The sequence below is a fragment of the Pinus tabuliformis genome, chromosome X, assembly GCF_031772625.1.
Source record: "Pinus tabuliformis cultivar Carrire ecotype Pingquan chromosome X, CPIR1, whole genome shotgun sequence".
In the NCBI taxonomy this organism is placed as follows: domain Eukaryota; kingdom Viridiplantae; phylum Streptophyta; class Pinopsida; order Pinales; family Pinaceae; genus Pinus; species Pinus tabuliformis.
In genome coordinates, this window is record NC_142308.1 from 1,270,570,616 (window position 1) to 1,270,594,319 (window position 23,704).

A 23,704-nucleotide genomic window follows, 5' to 3' on the forward strand; every position below is an offset into this window, starting at 1 on the left:
CATGCATTCCCATACCCAAAAAGGTGTAAATAAAAATACAAATATATGGAAAGTATGCATTTTTTTTTTAAATTTTCATGGCACTAGGTGGAACCACAGATGTCCTTAGTTGGAAAGAGATCCACATTGTTTTTTGCATGGACTCCGCATGTTGTCACCTGGTAGATGAAATATCTATTGGAAATACTGGGGGGGGTGAATCAGTATTCCTTTCAATTAGTATTATTATTAATCTTTCAGAGCATTAGTTAATCTTCAATTATTATCAGTGTTTGTACAATGATAGCAGTAAACAAAAGGAACACAAATGCACACAGTTTTTAAGGTGGAAACCCCCTCTGGGACAAAAACCACCTGAACGCTTTTCTAATAATTCTTTAATCTTCAACTCCAATTGAAAAGAAAGCTCCAACTTCCTAGAATCTAGAAAATCATTCTTCTCCAGCTCCCACTGGATGGACGCTCCAACGCCCGAGATTCTTCAGTAGTCAATTGAACGGATGCCCCAACACCCAATGAGCTACAACTCACCCTAGCACCACCCTACCACCCTGAAGTTTTCACAGGCTTGAACCTGTTGGTGACTTCATGCACCAGCCTAGCACCACCCTACCACCCTATAGAAGAATAAAAGAAGAATGGACTCCCGTACCAGGGAAAATGGTCCACTTTACAATGATATAGAATGATGTAGAAGAAGAAGACACACTAGACTATAACCCCAACTATGAAACAACCACCTAATGATGATCCTAGACCTCCCGACACTATCTCTTCAACCCTTGGCAGATAGACGCTCGTACAAATTTTACAATGATGCATTTACAATGACTCTGTACATTGATACTTTGACAATGACTATATGCAGTGCTGCCCACTTGAAGACTTCATGTGGTGAACTTCTTGCTGTTGTTCTGCACCTTGATTGTTGCTTTTGTCATGATACCTTTCCTCATTCTTCAAAACATTGGATTATGCATTGAGTCTTCTCTTGATGAATATATAATACCTGCAAAAATTCTTCAAGGAAATACCCATGACATGATAATAGCAAAACTTACCTCATCCTGCAGAGCATATGTTAGTGCTAAACAAAAACAACAAATCAGAATAAAAAGAACCTAATGAAATTAAGAGATGAACATGCATATAAAGAAGATAATTACCTGGAGCTTACCTCTGCTGCATCTTGCTCTTTGTTTCCCTAGAAAGTCTGGTCTTTTGCACCCCTTGGCAACACTTGAGCTAGTTTTTTTTTCTTGCCTTCTAGGAGCATGATATTGAATATGATATATATCTGTGATTTTAGCCCTATGAGTCTTCTTTCCAATGCCACAGGTCTGACCCGATTTGGATTCTTCAAGGCAAAGTTATGCCCAATCTCTCACAATGACCTAATTATGGAGTAGTTCAGTAGAGCGAACTTGTACGGCGTGCCACATGTCACTATTTCCTCCTTCGGCTCTGAAATTGATACACATAAAACTGCAGTCCATGCACTATCCACCACTTTTTACATAATTGCAATCCGCTTCTCAGAGAGAGAGAGTAATGACGATATTCCCAAGGTCACCTCTTTAAGATGAAATTCGGGAGTCTGCAAAAACCTTAACTTCCACAGATCATATCTTCGAAAATATAGCGAACTAAGATCTAAAATTCGGTCACGACGTTCATCAGGATTTCGGCTCAAATTGGTTTTAATTTCAGCATCTAAGACTTCGTAGAAATACAGTGATAGCAAAAATGCCGCAATCACTACTTTTGGAGGATATATGAGATTTCTTTTTATAGAGTTGAGAGGGGCTTCTATAGAGATTGTTGGAGGGATTTTAGGAGCTTAAAAAATTATTAATTATTGACTATTCAATGACCAAAATGAATGATAAATGCCATGCCACAATCCCATGGGGTTTTAGCCCACTAATTGGAGTTACTAACTTCAATCTTGAATAACTTACAAACCGTGAGGAATTACGAGGAGAGCTATATACCGATAGAAAGATATTTTTGAGTAGAGTATTCCTATAATTGTTATGAGGTGAGAACCATGAATGATGATGCCCAATGTGCTTGGGTTGACATCAATGAAAACATCATATCATATTTAGATCAACAATCTCCCCCTTTGGCATTGATGGCAACACAATTACTCCCCCTGCGATTAGGGCACCTCTTCCTACTGCCTTCTCTCCCCCTTTGACATAAATGACAAAGGGTAACTCCCCCTGACACACAACCATCATGTGGACCTGTACACACTTCCACTCCCCTTTATTTTGAATAAGGAAAATCTAATGAGAACTTGGGAGAATCCCAAGCTTTTGGCGAAGATATTTAAATGCTTCACGAGGTAAAGGTTTAGTGAAGATATCAATGATTTGTTCTTTTGTACCAACATATTCAAGTTTGATATTCTTTTCAGCGACTTGTTCTCTAACAAAATGATATTTGAACGAAATGTGTTTTGTTTTTGAATGCATGACATGATTCTTGGAGATGCCTATGACACTGGTGTTATCATAGAAGATGGGAATAGGCTCACTGAATTGTACTTGAAGATCTTGCAAGGTTTGTTTCATCCAAAGGACTTGAGTACAACAAGCTTTCGTTGCAATGTATTCTGCTTCCGCTGTAGATAACGAGATTGAGGTTTGCTTTTTTCTCAACCATGATGCGAGACAACCACCTAGATAGAATGTTGCTCCACTAGTACTCTTACGACCATCCCAATCTGCATCTCTAAAGGCTTGAATAATGAGATTGTTTCCCTTGGATACCACAAGCCATATTTTATTGTGCCCTTTAGATATCAAAGAATTCTTTTGACGACAATAATATGTGATTCTTTTGGTGCTGCTTGGAATATTGCTACTTGTCCAACTTCTTGCATAACATCTGGTCGGGAGGCTGTTACATATAGAAAACTACCAATCATAGATATGTACAACCTCTAATCCACATCCTTATATGAGTTGTCTATGCTCAATTTACAACTTGTTACCATCAGAGTAAGGACAGGTTTGCATTCTTCCATTTTGAATTTCTTGAGCATTTCCTTGATGTACTTGGCTTGACATATAAATATTCCTTTCTCTTGCTGAGATATTTGAAGCCCTAAGAATTATGTCAACTCACCAAGTAAAGACATCTCGAACTCACTTTGCATCTTTGTAGAAAAGTTCTTACTTAGTCGATCATCATTGCTACCAAAGATTATATCATCCACATATACCTCAACGATTGTTAAATTATCTTTATCTATTTGTATGTAAAGATTGCTATCAACAATACCTTTCTTGAACCCTTGTTGACATAGATATCCATCAAGATGAGCATACCATGCTCTGGGAGCCTGCTTGAGACCATATCGAGCCTTCTTTAACCTGCAAACATATTCTTCTTTTTCTGATAGTAGAAAACCTTCAGGTTGTTCGATGTAAACTTCTTCTTCTAATTTGCCATTCAGAAATGCTGACTTAACATCCATTTGGTAGACTTTTATTTTTCTTGAACATGCATAGGCGAGAAACATCCAGATGGCTTCCATTCTGGCAACTGGTGAAAATGTTTCTTCAAAATTGATTCCTTCAACCTGTGCATATCCTTTGCAGACTAATCTTGCCTTGTTCCTGGTAACCTGTAATCCTTCAACTGTTTTTCTCCCCTTGAACCTTTAATGAAACTACCATCTTGTTCAAACTACCTTCCTGTCAATCGTAGACTTGTGCCATATACTGTTGCATAGACTCCTCCTGTACAAACATTAAGGAGTCAACAAGCCAGATTGTTCAAAATAGTGAGTCACCTAACGGGCCATCTTGACTTGAGTCATTATCTGAAACAACTGCTAATTCCTCATGATCTTTTGCTTTTACAAATCCTGAAAGCATAACTGCTGAAACCTTGTTATCTGCTTTGTCTTCTTATACCTATTTCCTTTTCCAGACCTTCTTATTCCTGTAATCTCGAGCCATGTGCCCATAGTTATGACACTTGAAGCATTCAATGTTGTCCATAGGCGATTCCATCTGATATATGCAACCGCGAGCGCTATGGCCATAGTTATGGCATTTGAAACATTCAATATTTGGCCCATCTAACACATATTATCTTCTGACAAAATCATCGTGGAACCTGTCTCGTGATCCTACAAACTTGCTTCTAGGGTTTTGCAGATAATGATTGTACCTGTCAAAAACTTCACAATCCCTAGCCATATGTCCATATTTAGCACATAAAAAGAAATAACCATTAAATAAACGAACATACCTAGAAGATTTTTCATTCTTCTTTGGAGGCGGTGTTGTAGTTTGTTGTGGTCTTTTGTTCTTGATTGCTTTGGTCTTGTTCTTTGGAGTTGCAACATTCTTCTTTGGCTTTTCACTTTGATGAATTTCCTTCTTAGAATCATCCTGCGAAGTTGTGGAGCTTGTACCTTCATCAATTGGAGCTTTATCATTTTTAATTGCTTTCATTTTTGCTTCTTTATCTGTCTTATCTTGTAAGTGTTCTTTTTGCGATCCCTTGATTTTGTTGATCTCATGATGGGTTGCATCAAGTTCTTGCTTTTGAGCAAGATCTTCTTGAAACCATATTTTCAAGATCTTCCTTCTTTTCTTGGCCTCCTCAACCTATAGCTTGAGAAGAGTGGTCTTCTCTACTTCTCTGTTGAGAACCTGTATCTGTTCCTTTTGCTTCTCATTTTCAATCCTGAGCCTGCTTATTTCTATTGAAGATGTTTCTAATTCCTTTTGCTTTTGGTCAACAACGAATATGTATCTTTGATCAGATTCCTTCCTTTCAATTTCTGCTTCCTGCATTTGTTGTGTGATCCTGCTAATCTCTGCAAATGCTGTGTCAAGTTCTTGTTGCTTCTGTTGGACTTCTCCCTTGAGGTCTCGTGTCGTTGTATTATTGATTTCTTCCAATACCCTTGAGTTGTTGGCATAGTTTTGGACAATGTTTCCCTTCTTCACTTCCTTATGCAGCGAGACTACTTTGGCTTCTAATGCTTCCCTTTCTCGGTTGCTTTCTTCCAACTTCTTTTGAAGTGACTCTTCAATACATTTGTGTTCTTCAACTTCAATTTTGAGACCTTGAACTTGTTCTTCAAGAGTATTGGAACGAATCTTCTCAGCCTTGAGCTCTTTTATAAGCTTGATTGCCTCCTTAGAAAATTCTTCTATGGTCAACCCTTCTTCTTCGTTGTTTGATACCTCTTGTTTATTGTGCTTGGCCATAAACAATACTCTCTCATTGGCTTCTTCTTCACTGTCACTGTCTTCATCGGATGATGAGCTATCTTTGACATTTGAGTCACCTGCATATATATTCTCAAGCTTGTCCCATACATTTTTGGTGGTTTTACAACCCAACACCTTATGATAAGTAGATTCAATAAGTCCACTAATAATAATATTCTTTGTTTTTGCATCATTTACCAAATTATTCTTACCTTGTTCATCTGTGGTTGGTGTAAAGCCATTTTGAACAGTGTCCCATACTTCATTACCTTGCGCCAAGAGATATACCTCCATTCTTCGTTTCCAGAGTGCATAATTATTTTCATTGAACAAAGGTACACCATTCTTGGTATGCTCCATGGTCTCCTTCCAGCTATTAAACTGTTATTGAAGGAACCAAGTGATACCAATTGTTGGAAACACTGAGAGTTGGGTGGGGGGGGAAGGGGGGGGGGTGAATCAATATTCCTTTTAATTAGTATTATTATTAATCTTTTAGAGCATTAGTTAATCTTCAATTATTATCAGTGTTTGTACAATGATAGCAGTAAACAAAAGGAACACAAATGCACACAGTTTTTAAGGTGGAAACCCCCTCCGGGACAAAAACCACTTGAACGCTTTTCTAATAATTCTTTAATCTTCAACTCCAATTGAAAAGAAAGCTCCAACTTCCTAGAATCTAGAAAATCATTCTTCTCCAGCTCCCACTGGATGGATGCTCCAATGCCCGAGATTCTTCAGTAGTCAATTGAACGGATGCCCCAACACCCAATGAGCTACAACTCACCCTAGCACCACCCTACCACCCTGAAGTTTTCACAGGCTTGAACCTATTGGTGACTTCATGCACTAGCCTAGCACCACCCTACCACCCTATAGAAGAATAAAATAAGAATGGACTCCCGTACCAGGGAAAATTGTCCACATTATAATGATATAGAATGATGTAGAAGAAGAAGACACACTAGACCATAACGCCAACTATGACACAACCACCTAATGATGATCCTAGACCTCCCGACACTACCTCTTCAACTCTTGGCAGATAGACACTTGTACAAATTTTACAATGACTCTGTACAATGATACTTTTACAATGATTATATGCAGTGCTGCCCACTTGAAGACTTCATGTGGTGAACTTATTGCTACTGTTCTGCACCTTGATTGCTGCTTTTGTCATGCTACCATTTCTCACTCTTTAGAACATTAGATTATGCATTGAGTTTTCTCTTGATGAATATATAATACCTGCAAAAAGTCTTCAAGGAAATACCCATGACATGATAATAGCAAAACTTACCTCATCCTGCAGAGCATATGTTAGTGCTAAACAAAAACAACAAATTAGAATACAAAGAACCTAATGCAATTAAGAGATGAACATGCATATACAGAAGATACTTACCTGGAGAATACCTCTGCTGCATTATTTTTCTGCACCTTGCTCTTTGCTGCCCTAGAAAGCCTAGTCCTTTGCACCCCTTGACAGCACTTGATCTAGTTTTTTCTTCTTGCCTTCTAGGAGCACGATATTGAATCTGATGTATCTCTGTGATTTCAGATCTCCAATATGTGATCTTTGGTCTTGTAGTAGCCCTCTGAGTCTTCTTTCCAATGCCACAGGTCTAACCCGATTTGGATTCTTCAAGACAAAGTTATGCCCAATCTCTCACAATGACCTAATTATGGACTAGTTCAGTAGAGCAAACTTGTACGGCGTGCCACGTGTCATTGTTTCCTCCTTCGGCTCTGAAATTGATACACAGAAAACTACAGTCCGTGCACTATCCGCCACTTTTTACAGAATTCCAATTTGCTTCTCAGAGAGAGAGTTATGACGATTTTCCCAAGGTCACCTCTTTGAGATGAAATTCGGGACCCTGCAAAAACCCTAACTTCCACAGATCATATCTCCGAACTTCAAGTTTCATATTCTTTTCAATGACTTGTTCTCTAACAAAATGATATTTGATCGGATTGTGTTTTTTTTTTGAATGCATGACAGGATCTTGGAGATGCTGATGGCGCTGGAGTTATCACAGAAGATGGGAATAGGATCACTGAATTGCACTTGAAGATCTTGCAAGGTTTGTTTCATCCAAAGGACTTGAGTACAACAAGCTTTCACTGCAATGTATTCTGTTTCCGTTGTAGATAACGAGATTGAGGTTTGCTTTTTGCTCAACCATGATACAAGACAACCACCTAGATAGAATGCTGCTCCACTAGTACTCTTACGATCATCAATGCTTCTTGCCCAATCTGCATCTGTAAAGGTTTGAATAATGAGATTGTTGCCCTTGGGATACCACAAGCCATATTTTGTTGTGCCCTTTAGATATCGAAGAATTCTTTTGACGATAATAATATGTGATTCTTTTGGTGCTGCTTGGAATCTTGCTACTTGTCCAACTGCTTGCATAACATCTGGTCGAGAGGCTGTTACATATAGAAGACTACCAATCATAGATCTATACAACCTTTGATCCACATCCTTAGATGAGTCATCTATGCTCAATTTGCAACCTGTTACCATCGGAGTAAGGACGGGTTTGCAATCTTCCATTTTGAATTTCTTGAGCATTTCCTTGATGTACTTGGCTTGACATATAAATATTCCTTTCTCTTGCTGAGATATTTGAAGCCCTAAGAAGTATGTCAACTCACCAAGTAAAGACATCTTGAACTCACTTTGCATCTTTGTAGCAAAGTTCTTACTTAGTCGATCATCATTGCTACCAAAGATTATATCATCCACATATACCTCAACGATTGTTAAATTATCTTTATCTATTTGTACGTAAATATTGCTATCAGCAGTACCTTTCTTGAACCCTTGTTGATGTAGATATCCATCAAGACGAGCATACCATGCTCTGGGAGCCTGCTTGAGACCATATCGAGCCTTCTTTAACCTGTAAACATAGTCTTATTTTTCTGATAGTAGAAAACCTTCAGGTTGTTCGATGTAAACTTCTTCTTCTAATTCGCCATTCAGTAATGCTGAATTAACATCCATTTGGTAGACTTTTATTTTTCTTGAACATGCATAAGCAAGAAACATCTAGATGGCTTCCATTCTGGCAATTGGTGAAAAGTTTCTTTAAAATTGATTCCTTCAATCTATGCATATCCTTTGCAGACTAATCTTGCCTTGTTCCTGGTAAGCTGTAATCCTTCAACTGTGTTGCTCCCCCTGAACCTTTAATAAAACTACCATCTTGTTCAAACTACCTTCCTGTCAATCGTAGACTTGTGCCAAATACTGCTGCATAGACTCCTCCTGTACAAACATTAAGGAGTCAACAAGCCAGATTGTTCAAAATAGTGAGTCACCTAACGGGCCATCTTGACTTAAGTCATTAGCTGAAGCAACTGCTAATTCCTCATGACCTTTTGCTTTTACAAATCCTAAAATCATAATTGCTGAAACCTTGTAGTTTGCTTTGTCTTCCTGTACCTGTTTCCTTTTCTAGACCTTCTTATTCCTACAATCTCGAGCCATGTGCCCATATTTATTACACTTGAAGCATTCAATGTTGTCCATAGGTGATTCCATCTGATATCTGCAACCACGAGCGCTATGGCCATAGTTATGGCATTTGAAACATTCAATATTTGGCCCATCTAGCATGTATTCTCTTCTGACAAAATGATTGTGGAACCTGTCTCGTGATCCTACAAACTTGCTTCTAGGGTTTTGCAGATAATGATTGTATCTGTCAAAAACTTCACAATCCCTAGCCATATGTCCATAGTTAGCACATAAAAACAATAACCATTAAATAAACGAACATACCTGGAAGATTTTTCATTCTTCTTTGGAGGCGATGTTTTAGTTTGTTGTGGTCTTTTTTTCTTGATTGCTTTGGTCTTGTTCTTTGGAGTTGCAACATTCTTCTTTGGCTTTTCACTTTGATCAACTTCCTTCTTAGAATCATCTTGCGAAGTTGCAATGTATTCTGCAGTTTTGCTATTAGGTAGTGATACTTTCAAAGTGTGCAACCATTGAACACATCACACTGATCCACATTACAATGTTGCTATCTCCTTGAGAATCTTCAATGCACTATGGTGCAAATGCCCCATACACCTATGCCACAACTCCCAAATCTCCGTGCTTGAGTCATGGCTCCCTCTACTGTTTAATGTTGTGGTTATCTCAAACTGAAATCTGTATAGAATTTTGGACCTAACCCCAATATTTTTTTCCACGTTGGAGTTTGAGGGTTTTATAAAAACCCTCCCTATCTGAAGGTCACCTTGTACTCCATATCCCACAATGATGAAAATGAAACGAGATTCTTCTTGAGCGTAGGAATGTAAAGGACATCTCTGAGATTCAGAGGGTTTCTTGACGCCCTCTCAAATCAAACTATACCAGAGCCCTCAACCTGATACTTTCCATCATATCCCATATCATTGTCGAACTACATATCCCTTTCTAATAGTTTTCTGAAGTACTTCTTATTTCCTATCATATGACATGATGCACCATTGTCTACATACCATAAACTGGTAGCCATTGAGCTTGCCATAAAAATAATGAGTGAAAAATCCTTCTCAAAATGAGAATATAACTCATCTATCTTTATAGAGGCTTCTACTTGGTCCTTCCTATAACCTTTCTTCCTATTGGGGAATATAGTGGCATAATGCCCAAATCAATGACATGAAAAGCACTTGATCTTACTGAGATATTTCTTCTTCTTCCCACCCTTCGATCTTGGGTCTCCACCACCACTACACTTTTTTCCCTTGGATCTACCTCCTTTGTTATCAAGGGAAAAATTCTCTTCATCTTCCTTGGTATTAACATGAGACCCAACTCATATCTGAATTTCCACTTGAACGTAGTCGCCCCACAACCGCTCCTAATCTGGAAGCTTTTCTTTGGCACAAATCCCATCTATGAAGGCTTTGCATGACTTGGTTAATCTCAATAGGGGAAAATTCACTAAATCCCTATCTGGATCTATCTTTCCCACACTCGCCAATTCTTCTCTCACTTGGGCAAACTTGGTTAGGTAAGACACCATATAATTTGACTTGGACATTTTAATATTCCTGAGCTTGTCCTTCAATACCAACTTCCTAGCCACTCTCAAACCATGGTATATACTAATGATGGCTTCCCACATGAATTTGGCTATCTTCTTCTTAATGAGGTGAGGAATATTGTGGTCTTTGACTCCCTCCAAGATAATTCTTCTTGCCTTGGCATCCTTCTTGTTATGTTGAGCCAACTACTGAGGGTTAGTAGTTGCAGCTGGGATTTATCCAAAAATTCCCATACCTCTTGCTCCTCCAATACCATTTCTATCCTCTCACACCATGAAAACAAGTTGGATGCACTATCCAATCTACCCTTAAATTTGAGACGTTGATATGCCATATTGCCAATTCACACTGCTCAAAGCAAATGCGCACTGCCTAGAAACCCTAGTGGTAAAATCAATATGATAAAATCACTCCCTTTGAATCAAATAACCCATTCTTGAAGTTAAAACTGTGTTTGGCCTTCACTCAAAGTCTAAGCTCTTATACCATGTTAGATTTCCTTAAAACCCAGTTTTTGATTCACAATTCTCTAAGTTTAAAACCATAAATACAAACAACTATTGCACTATAAAATTAAATTGCAAATACACTGAATTTTCTAACTTATCATGTAGAACGGAAAATAAATAAATAACAAGATAGACACATTCAACACATTGAACACTATATATACCTAGGAAACCCCAACTCCAGGGAAAACCTCCAATTTTGTGTAATTTCTATTAGCTCCACAAATAATAAAATTTCCAGAGATTTATATAGCAAGGAATGCTTCCCTTTTTTAGAAAAACTACACTCAAAATCTGATCTGAATCAAAAGCAAGACAACCGCTGTGCAATTCTTGCAGATATCTTCTCTTTTGCGCACATGTGCACACTGTACAATTGTGAAGGTCGATTTCTACTTGCACATTGTAACTCGTTGTCTGACTGTGTAGGTTATGGGATGGGCTAAGGCTATTCAACCTCTTCCTTCCTATAACCTCTCGATCCCATATTTTCTCGCTGATTGTTGAAGGCCCTTCTCTTGTTGAGCCAATAACGCACTCTTCGTGCTCATCAAACTGACCACTTTATCTGCTATTATACTTTCGACCTCAACCCTAACATCACTCTTAATGACTAAGATTGAATTGTGATGATGGGATAAGATTAAATAACAAGTTAAATTCAGAATTGTTAATTTTTCCTAAGTCAAACTTTAGGAAATAGTTAAGTAAATTAATATTTTGCTAAAGCGGTTGTCTTATGGGTCTGTCTACTCTAATCAACAACGAATTTTTGTAATTTTTTAAATTGTAGTAAAAGGTTTATTTATTTATTTATTATACTTTACTTTGCGAAATGGGTTGTACATGTAATGAATTTGGAAATTATGGATCTAAAAGGAGTGGTGGGGTCCTTAACTATTATCTTTGTTGGTTTCCCTAGTGCTCTCAATATTTTGATTAGATAAAAGGAAATGGGAGTTTGAGATACACCCAATATGGGTGGTGTTGAGGGAGCTGGTTTTGAATTTAACTCCTCATCAATGAGGACTTATAGTTTTAGTGGTTTTCTCCTCCCCACTTTTGTCTTCTATTATTGGGGCATTGCTTGACCCTTTAGTGGAGTAGCCATAATTATTTTCTTATTATCTACTATATTTGGAGTGGTCTAGGGAAATGATGCATCCTATGTCACACCATCTCTTAAGTGGTTTTGTGTAGATTCCATGGATCGTCGTTAATTTACTATATTATTTTGAGGAGCACACTTATTCTCCTTTTGTTACCTAGCCATTTTTCCTCCACCCAATATTTTTGCAACATAAATGGAAATAAGAAGATAGACACATTCAACACATTGAACACTATATATACCTAGGAAACCCCAACTCCAGGGAAAACCTCCAATTTTGTGTAATTTCTATTAGCTCCACAAAAATTTCATTCTTGTCCTGAAGATGAACCACACTGGTTGGTTCGAAACGTGTCGACCAAATATTTTCAATGTGATTTTTTCTGAAAATTTACTTATATTAACATAAATGGAAATTCTTTGACAATTTATAATAATTATGGTGATTGAATTCAAATTACTACTATTTCTCATACCCAATGATTATATTAGGATGGATGTGTTGGTAAATATTTACTTATTCCATCAATGCAATGTGTTAGAGATTGAGTGTTTATCTAACTCTGATCGCTCTTTCTTATCATTTCCTTTAGTCATAAACAAATTGTATTTAGGGGCCCATAATTTATCCTCTCCTTCCAATGCTAAAGGAAATCATCTGTACCACTTTAGGGTTCCTTAGTAGACCTGTGTGCCCTGTTATTTTTTTCAGACTTGTTTGCTTGTTTTTTATTTTAAGCTCGTCAGAGCATCTCCAAGATTTTCTTGCTGGTCAGAGTAACTTCTGACGTTATTATGTTCTTGTCGGTCAGAGTATCTTTCGACATGTTATCTTGCAGGTTAGTGTATCTTCTGGTGTTGAAAGAATGATGAGTGGCTATCCATTATTGGCCTATATCTAGTGCTCCCTACTGTTGTCTAGGAAATCTACTCTGCGGACAGAGATGATCCCTCTAGCCCAATGAGTGGGACTAGAAACCTACATGAAAATCTACTGGATGCTTTTCTAAGTTACAATTGAAATAAGAGATGAAGAAGATGGCCTACCTCATTCTGATGCTATCACGTCTTCCTTTGTTAAAGACCTTGAATCACTTGCGTCACGGGCTCGGTCCTACTACTCACAATGTTTAAACACTTGCACAAGAGATCAAGGCACAACAAGGCATGTAAATACAAATAACATAATCAAAACTAACCTACTTAACAGATCAAGGAGTGTTAAGATAAATGATACATGAACATACACATTTATGGAAAATGAACCAACAGTTGTATATTAATATAATAAATGAGGAAGCATACAACCAAGCCTTGATGTCAATAGGCTCTCCTTGAATGAATGTCCAATTCCAAGCTTAAGCTCTCCAAGCACTCCTTCTCCAAGCTAAATGAGTATCATGTAGGTAGAATCTCAGCATAAGGGTGCAAATAGCCAAAGACCAACCATTTGGGAATGGGAGAGGATGAATATATAGGTAAGGAAAGGGAGTTGGGATCTCTCCAAAGATAGGAGAAGACCCTCATCTCAAGGAGGTAGCTCATAGGGATAAGACCAAAAGGCCAAGTTGAGAGAACTTGACCTCATCCACGCTGAACAACCTCCAGCTCGTCACTCTGGAAGCTTCTCATCCTCTTTGGGAAAAATTCCTTTTAGGGATCATCGTGGGTATTCAAGCGAACAAAGCGATGACATCACGGGGCTAGTATAGTGCAACTAGCGACCATCGCGGTTTTTAGTATCATAAGAGCGATGATTCTAAAATTAGGGTTTTAGAGCCATTTCCTTCAAGGGAAGCTCAAGGCATTTTCCAATCAGTGTTTTAGGGAGGATCTGAGCTACATATCTGAATGAGTACACTACATGATGGTCATGTTTCAGGCACTTCAGGGTATGTCACAGGGAAGTGTGGGAGGTGTGACAAAATACTGTGTAACAGATGCCCCCTAAAGCATGAAGGCAGAACAGGGAGTGATGGCTGAGATGCTTTTGCGAGCTTTTGCAAGGATAAGAACAAACACTGTCAGGAGATCTACAAATCAAGGATGCATATACATATACATATCTAATATCGAAACATAAATCCACGATATGGACGCAACCATCCGGATAATAAGCACTATGTGAAAGGATCCATGGTATAAGCACAACCATCCAAATGAAAAGGATCATCTGTAAATCTAAGATCTAAGGTATGGATGCAGCCACCCGATATAGAAGGATCATCATAAATGTAAAGTCCCATGGTATGGTCACAACCATCCGTATAGCAGAAACATGTGTACAATCATGAATAACACATAACTCCACGTAGCCTGAGTCATATCAGATAAGACTCAAGGTCTTGCGCTCCATCCCAACCCAATCAAAGTACGAATTCTAACATGCGAATGAATGTGTCGAAGTCGAACATGCTAGAAAACTACCTGATTACTGGCCAATGATGTGGACCATTAACAGGCACGAGAGAAACCACCAATAATGAAAATGGCTCTCAAGGTACGACAATACAATCCGTGAATGTGAAAAAAGAAGCTGAAGTCGAACACTTGTGGAATCACCCGATCGAAGGACAATGATGAAAACTTGTCATCGGATGCAAAGAACTTGCCATTAAGGCATGCAATCTCTAAGCTACTGAAAGGGAGTCTCTAAGTCATCTCCCTAGATAAAGAGCTGAAGTCGACAGGAAGTGACCCGTCGAAGGAGGGCCATGATCAATCCCCCATCATTGACATGAAACGAGGAATAAAGTGGAATGAAATGAATAATATCCAAGACTGTAACAAAAGGTCAGACAATGTATAGGTAATAGACTGTAGATAAGACTTCTCTTGAACATTGGCGACATGACTCCAGAGTGTGGCAGCATTTGACTCATCACAAGACTAAAGGTCATGATGACAAAGTGGAATAGTCAGATGAGAGGCAAAAATGGATCACCCAAACCCAGGAGGACAAGTGACTGAGTGAGGATATCCCAAACCTGACACGAAAAGTAGAAGAGTGTCATGTTCAAGAGTGACATGTTGCCTATACAAAGGATGTTTCATTTTCATTTTTCCCCACTATTTCTAGCGAGTACCCCAATTATTTTTATCACAAGCTTGAAGGGGATAACATATGCTTGTCATATAAGTTCATTCTTCGAATGAATCCATCATAGTAAGTTTTACGAGCCCTAGGAAGGATAAACTTGGTCTCATCATGGTGATGAGTCTTTTGTCGTAAAATTTTTAATGAGTCCGACGGAAGAATAACTCAGTATATTTTTCATATTTAGAGAGTTTGAAAAAGAGACGAAAAAGAAAACCCCATCATGTCCCTTTTTGTAAATTGTCCCTCGAACCTGAAAAGGTAGAAAACAATATTCGAGAGAACCTCTTGACCATGTTGATCAAGGTTTTTCTTATTCGTAAATAGTCAATTTCAACCTGAAAAAGGGGTAAACATATACTGAGACGACGTCAATTCATTTAATTTAACGAGTTCGAAAAGATAAGTACTCGACAATCTTTTCATGTTTCGAGAGTCAGAAAAGAGCTTAAAGATGACTCCAAGGGGGTTCCTTTTTCATTTGTTTTTAACGAGTCTGAAAAAGAGATAAAACAAAAACTCGTTGAATCAATCAAGAATAATCAATGTATCCACCAACCACCGATCACTGATATCGAGAAAAAATAATAAAATGTTAATAAAATAATGGCAAAAATGAAATTAAAACTTATAAATAGACTACAAGTCAAAACATTTTTACCATTTCATTGGAGTAAGTTTAAGAGTTCATTTTTACACCATCTTCCTTGATTTTCAAGCGAACGGTGTGGGAGATCCAGGGCATCATTTCTTGAATCGTCAGCAACAAGTAAGAGCTCTGCCTTTTCTCTTGCATTTCATTACATTTTTATGCATTTTCATTAAATTTTTCTTGCTGGAAGGAGGGATTTTAATTTTTTAACCACGCGGGCGATCATCGTGGGTTTTCTCATCGGACCTGCGATGGTCACCCCTGAGCCGAAAGGCCCTCACGATGGCATCGCTTGTTTAATGAAAACAGTCCTCTCCGCATACAGATACGGTCCCTTTAGCCCAATGAGTGGGACTAGCAACCTATGTGACAATCTACTAGACACTTTCCTAAGTTACAATTGAAATAAGAGACGAAGAAGATGGCCTACCTCATTCTGATGCTATCACGTCTTCCTTTTTTGAATACCTTGAATCAATTGCGTCACGGGCTCGGTCCTGCTGATCACAATGTTTAAAAACCTGCACAAGAGATCAAGACACAACAAGGCATGCAAATACAAATAACATAATCAAAATTAACCTACTTAACAGATCAAGGAGCATTAAGATAAATGATACATGAGCATACACATTTATGGAAAATGAACTAGCAGTTGTATATTAATAGAATAAAGGAGGAAGCATACAACCAAGCCTTGATGTCAATAGGCTCTCCTTGAATGAATGTCCAAGTCCAAGCTTAAGCTCTCCAAGCACTCCTTCTCTAAGCCAAATGAGTAGCATGTAGGCACAATCTCGGCATAAGGGTGCAAATAGACAAAGACCAACCATTTGGGAATGGGAGAAGATGAATATATAGGCAGTGAAAAGGAGTTAGGATCTCTCCAAAGATAGGAGAAGGCCCTCATCTCAAGGAGGTAGCTCATAGGGATAAGACCAAAAGGCCAAGTTGAGAGAACTCGACCTCATCCACATCGAACAACCTCTAGCTCGTCGCTCTGGAAGCTTCTCATCCTCTTTGGGAAAATTTCCTTTTAGGGATCATCACGGGTATTCAAGAAAACAAAGCGATGACATCATGGGGCTAGTATAGTGCAACTAGCGACCATCGCGGTTTTTAGTATCATAAGAGCGATGATTCTAAAATTAGGGTTTTAGAGCCATTTCCTTCAGGGGAAGCTCAAGGCATTTTCCAATCAGTGTTTTAGGGAGGATCTGAGTTGCATATCTGAATGAGTACACTGCATGATGGTCATGTTTCGGGCACTTCGGGGTATGTCACAGGGAAGTGTGGGAGGTGTGACAAAATACTGTGTAACACCTACCGAGTTTCTTTGAAGGGCTTGGATGCCCTATATCTTGATATTAGTCACATGTAATATGGGAACTATACTGGAACATATGCTATATGTAAACATATTTTTATTTAATAGAAAGTTTTTGGTTTATTCTTTTCTGAAAAAACAATAAGGAAATCATGTTGTTGGTCCATGGTACTACATTGCTAATATCATAAACAAAATACCCATAAGGCAAGAATTGTGGTTTTCCTTGAGCATTTTTGTAGGCATCCACCAACTTATTCATAATGCGACAACACCAGTTGAATATTTTCTCTTCACATAAGCTTTGATTATGTGAAATTTAGTTTTGGTGCTTTCATTGGTTCATTCATTGCACAACACTTTGCAAGCCACTAACTTTGAAGCCATGATGACTAGTCCATAGTCAATTTTATCAATGCCTACTCCATATTCTAAAAAAGTTATACTTGTAATATAATTCCTTCACTATGCCACATCACTAAGGCTTCAGGTCTCATGTCATAAGAAGTGGCTTAACATCTAGCACAATGATTAAAAGTCTAGTTATGCCATGCAACATTTTGAGGTTTATTATAATTTTACTACACAACCATAAGATACCACCATCAATGTAAAACATAGGTTACTAGATGTAACCCACTCAATTGGATGTCTTCTTGAAACATGGAACAATACTTCATAATCTTTGACTTTAATAATGGGTCAAATGTTGGATAGAAATTCAAAAACTCATTTTTGTCCTTGTTGAACTTCCATTTTGGCATAAGCTTCTAATTTCAATGTCAAGAACTGTTACGAATATGAGAAATCCATATATGGGATTGCCATTGTCTCTAAAAATTCCTTCAAATATCCTTAAGATTATGGGACTCTCTCATTGACCACCTTGGCTTGAAACACTAGATTCTTCGTGGGTTAAACAAGATTCTTCTTTTTGTGGAGTGACCTTTGTTTAATGTCACGAAAGGACCAATATCATTAGATACCAAACACCAAAATTATTTATGTTTTACACAATATTTCCTCCACCCCAAATATTATCAAACTCACAACTACTAAAATTATAAGAAATAATAACGATTAAACTCATGCTTATAAAAATTATGGACAACGACAAATTAAACATTTTCTTAAACATTTCCATAAATAAAAATATTATATGATACAAAATGTTATACACAAACACAAACAAACAAGTCAACATTATTACCTAATATCACAAATCATCTAATATACATTTAATTAACACATACATCAATATTAATATACATTTAATTAACACATACATCAATATTAATGTCGTTAGATTAGGACACCACAATACTATATAGAATGCTCCACACAAACTCAAAACATATATGCATACGAGTTTATTTCCTAATATGACTAAATATCTAATATGCATTTGAGTAACAAATATTTCAAATTATTAAATTGTCGCCCTTGTTTTACAAAGTTCTTATGATATATAAAACTCGCAAGAAATTATGTAAATATTAATAATTTAATGGATCTTATAACAATAAATAAAATTGGCCAGAAATATTGGATATGCTAATTGATGAGAATAATTTTTCCACCTCTAGCATATTTCTCAGATTCAATAATTGCCTTCCCAAATTCTTCTAGTGGGAACATCTGCCCAACAAGAGGCGTGATAACCTTTTGTTCCATTAATATTAAGATATCTGAGATGCACTTTTTCTTATTATCCTCATTCTTAACCAAGGCATTTAAATTCCACCCACTTACTTTCACTTCTCTCATTAAATCATTGATACCAACAATGACATCTGTTGATCCGAGAACACCATATATGAAAACAGTTCCCTTATCTCTCACATTTCCTGCTACAACCTGCCAAAAGTTAAAAGTATCAGAGAGTTGTTGATATTCATTCATTAAGTACTTGATAATTAAATTGAATTTTCAAATTTAAAATGGTTGATTTTATTAAATTTTAAAAATAATTTTTTTATTTAAAATTTTTAAATTTTAATTTAAATATTAAACCTATTTTTAGGTTAAATAATTATATATTAATTCAACTTAGATATGTTTAGATACAAATCTAAACATCTCAATTCCAATCATATATCATAAGTACTTGGCTATAACATTCTTACGTTTCTTATATTTTTAAGTAATTTTCTTCCATATCATGCCAGGTTGTTTGGCATAAGCACTCACTGAATTGGATCATAAGGCTTTAGTTATGATGTAGCTGAACTAATCAAGTATCAAATTAAAGAGAGATCTATGTGGTTTAAAAGAATTATGTAGTGTATTAATTAAGTTTTCAATTTATTGTTTTTTATTATTAAAAAAAAAGTTTGTTTACATTTATTTTTAGGTTAGAGTATATTTTCTATTTTATTTATATGAAGATTATTAGTAATTTGATATAGTTTTATGTTTTGCTTTTTTAATATAAGTTGTTATTAATTTTTTAAGGAAGTGTTTTTTGTTTTGATGAGGAAGTTAACAAATATATTAGACTAAAGAAGAAATGCATAAAGATTATCGAAGGATTGTGGAAGCTCACTAGAATTTGTTGGAGAATGGAGCTACTCTCTGAAACAATGTGCATAGGTTGAATTATTGGGCCATTTTTTTAGTAACTTGGAAAGAAAACTAATGTGAAGAGAAGAAAAAAGAAATTACTAGACTCACCAAAGGTCATAGAAAACTCAACAAAGGTAATATGCATCACTTGAGGAGTTGGGGAGGTGTATTTTCAAGCCTAGCAAGTGAAGTGATGTGTGAATCCTCACCCCTCATTGTTGACACCCATAGAGTTGTGGGCTGATTCATTAAATAAAAATTGTAAACTTTAAATTGGCTAAAATTTTAGGAAGAAGGCCAAATTAAGATTTTGTATAGAAAGAAAAAAGGTAGTAGAGGAAGCCATGAAATGTACTGTTGCAACTAGTGTGTGCTTAAGAATGAAAATGAGTCACTAGGCATCAATTGGGAAGCTAAACACATAACCCGGGGAAGGAAGTGATGCACAACTCTCATCCCTCATAGTCAAGAACGACTGAAGACCAAAAGGGTTCCCTAAAGGTAATGCTAACTAATTAAGGAAATATGAAGACATATTTGTATGTTGTGTTAGTGCAGTGACGTGCAGTGGCTTAACAAACATCAACTAGCCCAAAAAAAACCTTAAATCTATCTAGAGTCAATGCTCTTGAGTCAAGAGGTTAAGTTTGTATTTTTTGGCATCTTGAAAGGTGAATAAATGCCTAGGGAATGAAGGGAACTCACCAAAACCTCAAGAAAATGACTTGAATTATATATTATTAATAAATTTGAAAGTGAAATTGTGGTGCAAAAGAACTCAAACAATAATGTGCATGAGTTGACTTCATGAATTTATCATAGAAACATTTCACTATGCATTTCCAAGCTTGATTAAATGCACAATGGAAGAAATCCAATAAACGCACTAGCATTTCTATGCTCTTATTGTATATAGATTTTTGTATCGCTAATCTTTATAAATAGTTTGAAGAGACTTCTCTAACACAAGTGCTTAATTGAACATGTTAAGCCCTATATAAGCCCCATGTTATATTGAGTGATTACATTTCTATTGTTATAATTTTATGTAGGCTAGAACCTTTCTTGGTCCCATTTTATTATAATTGTACCTTTTTCCTCCCATATATACACCAAGGAGACCTAGTCTTAGTATCATGAAATCTTGTATTGTATATTGGATTCATTATTAAAGGAGGGTTCCCCCCGAAGAGGATTGTAATTATTGGTTTCTTATCATTTTTTTTTTCCTAAATATGTCTAAAATCTATTACTGTAACAAAATGATACATGGAGGCACTGGCCTCTGCAGTTCTTAGCCAAAGTTCATGGCATATTGCAACCAAAACAAAATGAAGACTGCCCAAAACAGGGAAACCAGTCCAATCCAAAATAGATTTGTTGCCTTCGCAGAGGAAACCAGCGTGTGAACATAGTGTGATATTCTTTTGAAAATAGCTTCAAAACTAACTATTTTGCTAAAAAATGCAGAAATAAACCCATAGGACTGGGTGTCGGGAACCTGAAACCTGAAGAAACGTGTTCTTCAAGAATTAGGCACCTGTAGGCATCGAGGTCATCCTCTTCTTTTGCAGTTCACCCATGTCTTCCTTCTCACTCTTGCTGACCGTGGGGTGGTCCAGATTTTCTCGATTCTGCTCTGTAGTGCCTTCAGCTGTTTGAATTTGGCTGCGTTTGGAAATTGGGCTATCAGATTTGAGAGCAGAAGGCTCCTCCTGAAACGTAACTGTTATGGTGGCCTTGATAAGAGGTCGATCTAGAGAGCATTGGTATGTGAAGTGAGCTGTATAACTGGAATGCTGAGAGCTGGAAGGGAGAGCAGTAGCTGATGGACAGGTTTGCGAAGGCTGGGAGCTAACAACGCGAGTGCGACCCCTGCCACTACGTGTATCAGGATAACGAGCCGAGAAATGATTTGACGAGGGGGAGGAGGAGTTAGAGATAGTTGAGGGCGAAGAATGGAGCATTCTGCCTCTGCTGCTGCCCCTCCTGCAACGCATTTGCTGACGCAGCCGAGGCATAATTTCATAGGGAGAAAGGGACTGACTATGAGGAGTAGGCACATAGTAGAAAAGGTCACTTAGGGTGGCATTATCAGAGGCGGAAGGCTTAGAAGTGAGGGTGAGGTTACATAATAGGCTCTGCGAATAGTGGTTGCCCTTCCCGAACTCTATACAACAGAGAATTTGGCATCTCTTGCCTGTTGTCGTGTGAGTGCTTGGCTCCACGACAACCAAGGGGCACTTACATTTCAGAGGTAGAGGAGCATAAACAGACGAGGATGCGGGCCGAAGAGCGCTTGAGGTCTCCATAATGAAGAGCCGAGGTAGGATGGCGGTGGTAAATTGGTGTGAGTGCAGCATCGAAGCGCATTTATGAAGGTCTGTAAGACATTTTTATGGCACGGTGTGTGAGATTATGGGCGGCCATATGGCTACGCCACTTGCCGGCACATATCTCCACAGTTAGGAGGTTTCAGATGGTGAAATTGTGATCATATTGAGAAGAACTCTTTGAAAACATCTAGTTAAAATTTAAGATATTGGTTCACTATACTTATAGAGATATGCTCTAAGGAAGTTAAAGTCCTTGAATGCTCCTAAAATCAGTTTCAAACTTGTTAGTTTGGAATTTTCATTGTAACTTTCTAGTGAGATGTTTCAAGCAATGAAATTTGAATCATATTGAGGCAAGCTATCATGGAATATCTAGTTAAAACATCAGATCTTGGTTCAATACACTTGCTTCGAGGAAGTTAGGGTTCCTAAATTCTCTTGAAATCAATTTTAAACAAGTCAATTTGACATTTTCACTATAATTTTTTTCTCAGAAACTTGAGATGGTGAAATTTGGACCATATTTAAGTGGGATCTTGGAGAATATATACAGAAAATTTCATTGTTTAGTTAACTATAATTACTGACATATACTTTATGGAAGTTAGGGTTTGGGAAAGATCTTGAAATCAATTTTAAGTAAGTCGTCATGTTATTTTTGTCTAAACTTCTTTTTTGGGAATTTTAAGACTATGAAATATTAAGGGATATTAAGAGACATACAAAAGTACTCCAGGTAAAAAATTTATCATCATTTTCGAAGAATTGGATACATGGCATGTTATACAAGTTTGCTCATGGGAAGAGGACGAAATCCAAGTAGTTTTGGGAAAGTTACCATTACTTTCACTTGGCACATCAAATTCTGGTTAGACCCGTGGAATTGGAAAGAAGACATATCAAAGTATTACAAACATGAGTTTCAGATTTAGAAGGGCTCGAATACTAGATATATATAAGGAAAAGTTTAACTATTCATGTATTCTCCAAATTATGGTTTTAAAGGTATGTAACCTACAAGCAACATAACTTTTGATTAAAATATCCATTTTTTTGGTGACTGGAAATTGTATTAAAATGAGTACTATTATTATTTTCTCACACTGCTCAAAAGAAAGATTCAAAAGCTTCTATACCTAATAAACATCCTAAAGGTTCATTCAGGAGCTATGGAGAAAGTGAAGACTTAGAATTTAGGTTCTCCAAATTAGAGAAGAAAGTGAATGAAATGAATGGTTGTATGTTAAAAAAAAATGGATTTATTAGGATTCAAGAAAACCTTAAAAGAAAAATAATGTATGAAATGGAAAAGAATAATAAAGAAACAAAAAAGAAGATGAATGAAAATAAGGAATAAATATAAAAATCCATAAAATAATTACAAAACATTCTATTAAAGGATCTCCCTAATGGGTTTTCTCAAAAGTATGCATAAGGGGTACTCATTAGATGTGAAATTTAATTTTACATCCAACAAGTGTCTGCACTTGAAATTTGAGTAAAATTATTAGGATATAAGCCAAACATACAATTAAAAAAAGTGGTTTTCTTCTTTTCCCTCTAAAATTCATAACTCTTATTTTATTAATTTAACTATTAATTATTATTTTTCCTTAGGAGGCCACTTTTATGTTGAAATTTCCTCTATCAATTATTGAAGAAAATACATTTTCTTCCACTAAAGAATAAATTGAAAAACTTAAAGAGGATATGTATACAACTCCCATCATGGCAATAACTAACTTCACAAAAACCTTCATGGTGGAGTGTGATGCCTCAGACCATGTCATTGTT

The 23,704-nt window shown here is 36.9% G+C and overlaps 1 protein-coding gene across 1 annotated transcript in view; it reads right to left on the bottom strand.

The window, feature by feature from the left end:
- Nucleotides 1-18,505: 18,505 nt before the first annotated feature.
- Nucleotides 18,506-23,704, bottom strand: part of LOC149144623 (uncharacterized) — a 137,183-nt gene continuing 131,984 nt past the window's right edge. The window contains exon 5 of the mRNA XM_089446549.1: nt 18,506-18,866. Within this exon, the coding sequence (XP_089302675.1) occupies nt 18,564-18,866 (303 nt within the window). The 3' untranslated portion in view covers nt 18,506-18,563. The remainder of the gene's footprint in view (nt 18,867-23,704) is intronic.